At 38.1% G+C, this 9759-nt stretch overlaps 1 protein-coding gene across 1 annotated transcript; it reads left to right on the forward strand.

Moving 5' to 3' along the window:
* Window positions 1-523: 523 nt before the first annotated feature.
* On the forward strand, window positions 524-9559 carry cwf19l1 (CWF19 like cell cycle control factor 1). Its single transcript, XM_031730315.2, has 14 exons — window positions 524-627; window positions 1895-1979; window positions 3449-3533; window positions 3724-3825; window positions 3909-4123; window positions 4210-4325; window positions 4521-4605; window positions 6102-6251; window positions 6384-6531; window positions 6633-6712; window positions 6811-7020; window positions 7598-7717; window positions 7809-7906; window positions 8574-9559. The coding sequence occupies exons 1-14, from the start codon at window positions 605-607 to the stop codon at window positions 8716-8718; spliced, it is 1662 nt and encodes a 553-aa protein (XP_031586175.1). The 5' UTR covers window positions 524-604; the 3' UTR covers window positions 8719-9559.
* Window positions 9560-9759: the final 200 nt, after the last annotated feature.

Genomic DNA, 9759 nt, shown 5'->3' on the forward strand with positions numbered 1-9759 from the left:
TGTGATGAGTTTTTTTTGTTAATGTAACTATTTAAAGTCTTAGAATTTTATTTTTATTTACTTATTTTGTTAGTTAATGGTTGATTTTACCTCCCTGGTGAAGTCCTTTAATTCGTTCATTCTTTAGCCTTCTGTTCCATTATTTATATGAATTATAAATAAGTTAAACAAACACAGTGCAGATTTAATAATTAAAACAGTAAACTCAGGATTACAGGCTGAGTGGATTTAAGAACAGATGTAAACTACAGAAACAACGTAATGAAACACGAAAGCTTCTTCAAACCACTCAAATCAAACCTGGCAACAACTATGTCCGCGCTGAAATGTGTCCGGGTAGCCACAGGGAATATTTCTTACTGTTTGAGGTACTTCTCTCGTAGTTTTAACAAATTAAAAGTATCAATTTTGATGTAATAAATTTTTGTCTTTCTTAGTGTGTCTCGCGCGGCCGCTTTTTGTACGTTAGCTACTCGCGCTTCGTAAATTACAAATAGTTCCGCCTTTGTTTTAGCCGGACTGTTACTAGCGACGGGCAGTTAATGGAAGCTGCTAAAATCCAAATCCACATTTTAAGATTTAGAGTAAAAATCTGCGCAGAGACATGGAGGAGCAGCCGCTCAGAGTGTAAGTGTGCTCAGTGAACACAGGACCTGCGGGTCTGATAACGCAGCGTCCGGTTAAATGTAGCTTCTGGTTAAATCGATGCTGTTTATGTTGTCCATGTTGATTATGTTGGTTTAACCTATGATGTCAGAGGATCTCCGTTTCTAATTCAAACACGTTGATAAAATAAAAATATGAAAACCCTTCCGTTAACAGGCGTGTAAAACTCACCGGGTCAGGGTCTTCTAATTGTTTCCTTTTTCGGAACTGTTTAGATGCAAAAATGTGACCGCTCTCACCAGACTTAAAACACATTTTAGACAATTTAAGCGTTTCTTATTAACTTCACGTTTATATGTTATAAAGACGCGTCATAGACACACATTTAATGTCAGTGTTCAGCAGTGAAAAATACGGCATACATATCCACCCCCAGGATACATTCTAAAACCGTCCGCCTCATGTACAATCTATTTAAAATTGTGTCACATTTAAGGTTTGAAAATATACGAGGTCATCACTTTTATTTCGGCATACTGTATTACACTAAAATATACAGAACTTCGTTAAAAACTTGCATGATTCAAGGTTGCATTAAACAGTCTCCACATTTATTTACGTTATATCATATGACGTAGAGGCATGTTTGATATTTGCAGTTTGTGGTGAAAAATCTGCACTTTACCAGAATATATTAACGTCATTTTAATTAAAAAGAATGAATTCTGTTGATTTTTTTTAATCATTGTTATTGCTAATTTATTTTGTTTTAATGTAAGAGGCACTTTGTGCTATTGATAAAGACTTTTGCAGCTGATCAAACACACACATCCACACATGTGCAATAACGCTAATGTGCAATAATCTTTTCTGGCATCGTTGTATTTTTACTCAGTTGTATATAGCATTTGTATTCTATTTTTATCTTATTGTATATTTTATTCTATTTTATTCTACTGTATATAGTATTTTATTTTATTCTATTCTGTACAGTTGTGTACTGTATTTATTCTTATTTTATTTTATTCTAATTTTTGCTTCATAACTTTTGCACTGTCCACTTCCTGCTGTGACAAAACAAATTTCCCACGTGTGGGACTAATAAAGGTTATCTTATCTTATCTTATCTTGATGTTTCGGTGACCAACTGTCCAACTTTACCAGTGAACAAGGCAGCATTCAAGTCCCAAAAACACAATAGTTCTTTGTAGACTGTCTGATGTTTTCCAGAGGAAATCATCCATAAATTTTCTAGATTGTTAAAATATTAAAACGTGTGTGTTTCTAGTTTGGCGTGTGGGGACGTTGAAGGTCGTCTGAACGCTTTGTTCAACCGAGTCCAGGCCATCCAGAAGAAGACTGGGCAGTTTGATGTGAGTCAGATGCTTCACATTTATGGGCAGAAATCTGTGCCATCAGAAACTGAATTTGAATAAGTTAAATTTGAATCTGAATTGTAACTTGAATAAATGTTTTTGAAAACTGAATTTGAATTAGTCTAATTTGAAATTGAATTTATGGTTTGAAAATGATCATCACTAAATTGAAATTGAATTTTATATATTGAAAATGAATTCATTTGCTTTGAAACTGCATTTTGTCCTTTAAAAATTCAGCTCTCGAATAATTTCAGTTTCACTCTCACCATTCAGTTTCAGTTCTACAATTCAATTTCAGTTCCAAAATTCAGTTTTTTGGAACTTACATTAGTAAGTCTAATTCATTAGTGCAGCATCACTGGATCACCAGTTTATCCGCTGGTCATTCGACATGACGAATGACTTCTGAAGTCTTAATTCAGCTCAAGACGCTGTAGATTCCCCGTCAGTAACACTTTCGGTCCGCTAGTAAAACGTAGTTCTATTAATCTGCGCTCTTGAACCGGAACCGGATGTAAGTTCCAAAAAACTGAATTTTGGAACTGAAATTGAATTGTAGAACTGAAACTGAATGGTGAGAGTGAAACTGAAATTATTCGAGAGCTGAATTTTTAAAGGATAAAATGCAGTTTCAAAGCAAATGAATTCATTTTCAATATATAAAATTCCATTTCAATTTAGTGATTATCATTTTCAAACCATAAATTCAATTTCAAATTAGACTAATTCAAATTCAGTTTTCAAAAGCATTTATTCAAGTTACAATTCAGATTCAATCTGAGCAATTCAAATTCAAATTTAACTTATTCAAATTCAGTTTCTGATGGCACAGATTTCTGCCCATACACATTACCCAGTTATCTTTTTAATGATTTGTCGGTTTTTATTTCTGTTTAATTTTTTTTATGTACATTTGACAGTTTTTTTTTCTTGTTGTAGTAGCCACGCTTTTATTTTAAATGTTTTTCTTTTTTTTTTAAATTATTTTAATTTATGACATTTTTATCATAATTTGTTTTTCCTCATATCTGTCCTTTTTCCCACATAAACTTGCCTTTTTTACAGTAAGCTTCTTCTTATGAATTTGCCATTTTCTTTTGTTACCAGTTTTCCTCTAAGTTTGCCAGTTGCTTTCACGTGAATTTGTCAGCTGTTTCTCTTTTTTTTTCTGGCAACTTTGCATTTTTTCTTCTAAATCAACCAGTTTATTTATTTTGAATTCACACTTGTTTATAGACTTATCCTTACAGACTTTCTCTGGTAAATATCTCATTTTGTTTCTCATAAAACTTTTTATTCTTTTTTTTTTTCCATCCAAGTTTCCCCCCGTCCATCCCCTTAAATATTTTCTTTTTGCCTTCAGTGACCTGGTACATCATTGTATAGAACTGTGTGTTAAGTTATATTAAAACATCCGTAATTGTCTTTAAGTTGTGGTGATTTTCACATCTGTTTCCCACCAGTTGCTGCTGTGTGTTGGAGAGTTTTTTGGAACAACGCCAGAAGCTGAAGCCGAGTGGCAGCTGTACAAAACCGGAGCCAAGAAAGGTGAAAAAACCTGGAACATCCGGGCAGATGCTCATCTTTATTGTTGCTTTTGACCACAGGGGGCACTGTTACATTGATAGAATTGCATAAGAACTCAACAGCGCCTCCTGTGGTCATGCTGACATTAAGCATGTTTTTTGGCGTTTTCTGAGGAAATTCGAAAGAATCTCTTTTTTTTGTGCCTCCTCAGCTCCGATCCACACGTACATCCTTGGAGCGGCAAGCCAGGAAACGGTAAAGAATTTCCCGAATGCCGATGGCTGTGAGCTTGCTGAAAACATCACATATCTTGGTAAGGGTACACGCATATTCATGACCTTTTAATAAAAACATGAAACCAGCATGTGACTCAGCGCTCTCATCTGTGCGTTACAGGCCGGCGTGGTGTGTTTACCGGCGTGTCAGGACTACAGATCGCCTATGTCAGCGGTCACGAAGCCCGGCAGGAACCGGCGCCGGCTCATTGCTTCACCTCCAAAGATCTGGTGGCCCTCATGACTCCTCTCACCAGCAGCTCCAAATTTAAAGGTGTTGACATCCTGCTGACATCGCAGTGGCCCCGAGGAGTGTGGCACTACGCAAACAACCCGGTAATAAAGAAGTCTATGCTGCTTTAATTTTACTGCCTCTGACCCCACGAGATGCTGAATGCATTCTTCTGAACTCTGTTTGGCAGGAAGTGAACACAAAACTTTGTGGAAGCAACTCGATAGCCAGCCTCGCAGACAAACTGAAACCACGATACCACTTTGCAGCACTAGAGGGCGCTCACTATGAAAGACTCCCATACAGGTAAGCTGAAGATCGGTGGGGGACCTCACTGATGACCCTGTTAATCAATTTCTTCTGGATATCAAAGAGCCTTAAACCTGCATTATTTTGATTGGCCAGTAGGGTTGACCCCTCTGGCAGAAGTCAGATTGATTAGAAGCAATTGTATAGTTCTTGTTTTACGTTACTCCCATGTTTCACTCTGTCTATTGGCAGGAATCATGTTGTTCTTCAAGAAAATGCTCAACACGTCAGCCGCTTCATCGCTCTGGCAGCTGTCAACAACCCCGCCAAGAAGAAGGTGCGTTTCCATGCAAGACAAAGAATCAGTTACATGGAGATTATGTGCATAGCTGCATTTATTAAAACTTTGTATCAAGGTTTTCTTAAAAGTTGGGAAAACATCAAAATCTGTGATTAATATAGTCCTTAAAAAACTGCTTAGAAACCACAGAGAAAAGACAGTTCAGAACTTGTCTGAGATTATCGTGTTTTAAAGTTTTCTTCACTGAGCAATGAATCCAGTGATCGTTGTCTGTGCATGCATGAATCCAGTGCAAACAGGAAGCCCTAATAGCCAATTCAGCTGAACTAAATTTAGACTCTAGGTAACAGCAGCCCACAGGAGACCCTCCCTGTTATTTTAAAACTCTAATGTAGACCCTGGTTCTCCTGCAGGAAATGCAGGTAACACAGCAGATCCGTGCTAAAAGGTTCCTGCTGTGGATAGGGCTGCCATGATTAGTCGACTAGTCACGATTACGTCAACTATCAAAATCGTCGACGACTAATTTAATAGTCGACACGTCGTTTGAAGCTTTGTAAGATCCCAAAAGACGCAGGAATAAGTTGTAGGATTTAAGAGTGTAATAACGGACTGAAACAGAAGATGGCAGCACTGCATGGACAAGGATGTCAGCTGCTGTTAAACCCCGAAGAAGAAGAAGCTGTGTCCCAGAATTCATAGCGTGGCCGTGCTCAGTTTTCAACAATGGCGGCAGCTAGTTAGTTTTAATATTACTCTTATTATTCTTTCTGGGTCACAAAATAAACGTTTAACATATTTTCAGGCGAGAATGTAGCTGTGTAAACCTCAAATATCTGCTTGGTTTATCAAGACACCGCATGTTCTCAAAAGCGCTCCGACGTTTTCGGAGACGTCTGTTACCCACCAGCTCGATAGCTAGCCGGGGTTCAAGGCTCACTAGAGCCGGTGAGAACACCGGACTCCCGGCAAATCGTTTTCAAACCCACCGCCGTCATTCGCTACTCAGGTTAAACATGATATATTAGTCACTTAGATAACTTAAAAATGTTATTGTTTGGCTTTTTTTCACTATTTTATTTGTTCCTGAGTAAATCGGTTTGGCTGAGAGTAAAGTTATAGTTTTTACACAGCTGAATAAACGTCAAGCAGACAACTGATTATCAGAAGTGTGAGATGCTCGAGAGTATACTCCGGTGTCCTGTTATATTTTAGATAGCAAGGAGCAGACGGCTGAGTTTATTAAACTCCACCGAAACAATCTGCAAATTTCATTTAAATTTAATAAACTATCATCTTGTCTTTATTTTTAGTTAGCACATACCTTAAACACTTAAAGCTGTAAGCTAATGATAGTTATATAAGAGCCGATGCATGATGGTGCAATAAGCTGTACGTTTTACGTCCAATGGATGCATGAATTAGTTGACTAATCGCAAAAATAATCTGTGACTAGTCTACTATCAAAATAATCGTTTGTGTCAGCCCTGGCTGTGGAAAATTCTCCAAATGTATCTTCTTTCTGTCTGCAGTATCTGTATGCCTTCAACATAATCCCCATGAAGACCATGGACCCCACAGAGCTTGTGAAGCAACCGCAAGACGTCACGGAAAACCCGTACAGATGCCCCACGAAAGACAAGACAGACACACAAAAGACTGCCTTCAGCGCCACAGAAGAGGTTTGTTTGGAGTCCTCACTGCCTCGCTGTGGAGATTCACAGCCACTAGAATTCACCTTGACTCTTATCTAAATCACCTTTGAATGCGTATTTGAGGTTTTAAAGTACAAAACGTTGTTATATTTGTGCCAGGAGCCAGCCAATCAGTACTTCTTCGACCTGAGCAAGAAGCAGGGTGGAGGCTCTCGGGGCCACAGCAGGAAGAGGCACTCTGATGGAGACAGGCGAGGGCGAGACGAGCAGCATCATCAGGGGCAGCCCAAGCAGCCCCGCCGGCACCGTGAGTCCAGCCACACTCTGTTTAGATCTGGTTTAAGAAAGAACTCATTAGTGAGTGTGGTTTTGTGAGGTTACACAGATAATTTGTTTTTCTGTGTGCAGCTCAGCCCTCGGGTCCATGCTGGTTCTGTCTGGCCAGCCCTCAGGTGGAGAAACACCTCGTCATCAGCATAGGAACACACGTGAGTTCATGCTGTTCATAAATCCACATCACAGAAGCTCCTTCGAGACTTCACGTAAAAGCGTTATAGCCGAGTGAGGATGGTGATTTGTTCTGCAGTGTTACCTCGCGCTGGCCAAAGGCGGTTTGACTCCTCGCCATGTGCTGATCCTCCCCATCGGACACTACCAGTCGGTGGTGGACCTGAGCTCGGAGGTGGTGGAGGAGATGGAGAAGTACAAGTCAGCCCTGAGGAAGTTCTACAAGAGCAAAGGAGAGCGCTGTGTGCTGTTTGAGAGGAACTACAGGAGCCAGCATCTGCAGCTGCAGGTAGAAACACGACCAAGAAAACGTGTTTTAATTCACAGTGTTATTCGTGATTGTTAGTATTGTTTTTCAGTTACACTGTAAGGTGAAGATTTTCAAATTTTGACAGATGCAGTGTGTAGGAGTGTCACTTAATCTAAAATAACTAACTAAAGCTTCATAATTCTATTTTTTTTAATAAATGTATCTTGTATCTTAAATTTGATTATGCAGGTACACAAAAGATATTTAACTGTAACAAATGATGAAGTAACACAAACTAAAACAATGAAAAGGTCAACAAAGATGTGGTAAACTTGGGCACTTTATGCAAAGCTGCTAAAATAATTTGAGATTGAGCGTAGAATTAGATACATATTTTTTAAGCTTGCTATCGCTGACATACTGGCTTCTTGTAAGTCACACATGGGCAATAAATTAGCACATTTAAACTCCTTGTATCTTTATTTAGACTATGATTCCTGTGATCCAAGCACAGGATTAGAAACGTAAAACGATTTTTATTTACTGGCAAATTTGCTGATCTTTTTTTTTTTTTTTTTTTTTTTTAATTTATCATCTTCTTGTTATTGTCATTCAGGTTGTGCCGGTGCCGTTGAACCGCTGCGCCACAGAGGACATCAAGGAGGCGTTCATGGTCCAGGCTCAAGAGCAACAGATGGAGATGATGGAGATTCCTGAACACACTGACCTCAAGCAGGTACCCGAAAACACACCAGGAGTACAGTGGTTTGTCTATTCTTGGATTTTTAACATGTAATTGAAAAGCTGAATAAAACGTGTGTGTTCAGATTGCTCCTCCAGGGACTCCATATTTCTATGTAGAGCTGGACTCGGGGGAGAAGCTCTTCTACCGCATTCAAAAACATTTTCCTCTGCAGTTTGGAAGGTGAGCGTCAGTCCCCATGAAACACCCTTTGTTTACCTGTGAATATAAAGAAAAGCCTCATAAAACTTCACCACTGCCAGTGTCATCTTTTAAAGCTAAAATAAATCTGTTTCTAATGAAATGTTATGTATAAATGCAGATGTTGTCCCGATGTGTTTTTAATCACATTTGGATTAGATTATTCGAATAAAAAGATAAAGCAGGTCATTCTGTTTATACCTGGGTTCTCTATCAAATAACAGAATTATCAAAACATCATCAGAAAAATTACATGATATCAGAAAGTGTAAAAACAAAAGCCTCCACAGGGGGCGCCAGAGAGCTGGACAGTCAGTAGGACTTACCATTACCCGTTATGTATATACAGATATACCCGCAAACCTGTTTAAAAAGTCAGGGAAAAGATGCTTTGGTTGGCAGAGAATTATTTTTTTAGTCTCATGTTATTCAGTCATATTGGTAAATAATTATTACCAATAATTCTGCGCACTGTTAACATGTTTTGTTCACGTAAATATGCACTGATCTTAAAATGACAAGTTGCTGTTTCCAAAATGTCAGTCAGGAAATTTTAGGGTAAAAACTTGATGGGAGGTCAGAATTACACTGCAGGAGAATAATGTCAGTGTCACAGAGTAACGGTGTGTGTGTGTGTGTGTGCTTGTAGGGAGGTTCTGGCTAGCGAGGCGGTGCTAAACATCCCAACTCGAGCTGACTGGAAAGAGTGTAAACAAAGCAAAGAGGAGGAGGAGGAGAGCTCCAAACAGCTGAGAGATGACTTCCAGCCATATGACTTCACCTGGGATGAATAATTTACACACACACACCTGCACTTGTACAGCTAGCTTTGTGAGGACTATGGATGATGCAATGCATTGTGAGGACAGTTGCTGGTATAATGCATTCCTCTTCATCCATCCTGAACATGAAAATTGAGTCAAACGACCTTTTTAATACAGTGTCTTCTTGCTTTTGTTTCTGCTTTTTTATGACATTCACTGTCATCTTAACTATATCAATCCACTGTTTTGGGTGGAATGAGATTGCAGAGAGTTAACAAAGTTTAACTTTGTACGAAGCATCTCATTTGTGCCGTGTGTTAGCATTAGTTAGTTGACTTTGTTACCTTTGGATAAAGCTGTGTCCAGTCTTTATGCTAAGCTAACTGGGTTCAATTCTCTGGTGTAATGCTCAGTAAAAATTTGCATCATATCTCAAACAATTTTTTTAAAATCAGATTTTGTTTTACATAGTATCTGTATTTCTTTTTAATAGTCACAGTGAGGTAACAGGAGTGTAACTGTAAACCTCACTGCTGGGTTGTCTGTTTTTAATTTTGTTTGTTTTGTTTTTTCAAATTTAAAACAAAAGAAATTATGATTTCTAGCGTTTAAAATGTGAATAGTAACCCTTTTTTGTTGCCACCTGTTTATCAACATGCGACTTATGGTTTTGGAAAACGGTCTGTAGTATAGTTTGGTTCCCCTGCTAGAAAAAAAAATACTTGACAAAAAAGCAGAAATCTTGAGACTTAAATATTTCCTCAAATTCTGAACCAGCTCAGAAATATTTTCTATTATTTCTACCACACATATGGGTGAAGTTGCTTTTAATGCCTCATATTTTGTAAATAAAATCAAATTTAAAATGTAATTTTGGATTGATGTCACTTTTCAGTATTACTATGTAGTTTAACACACATCTCCCACTGTGCATTGCCCCTACAGAAATACAAAATTTGAAGTCCAGATAATTGTTGTATTCATTATTTTTTTTATGCAATTTTTTATTCAATTATACACAAGTGTTCTCATCTCTTTAAATTTTGTAGAGTAGGTTATGAAAATATTTAA

Source organism: Oreochromis aureus, linkage group 17, assembly GCF_013358895.1.
Source record: "Oreochromis aureus strain Israel breed Guangdong linkage group 17, ZZ_aureus, whole genome shotgun sequence".
Taxonomy (NCBI): domain Eukaryota; kingdom Metazoa; phylum Chordata; class Actinopteri; order Cichliformes; family Cichlidae; genus Oreochromis; species Oreochromis aureus.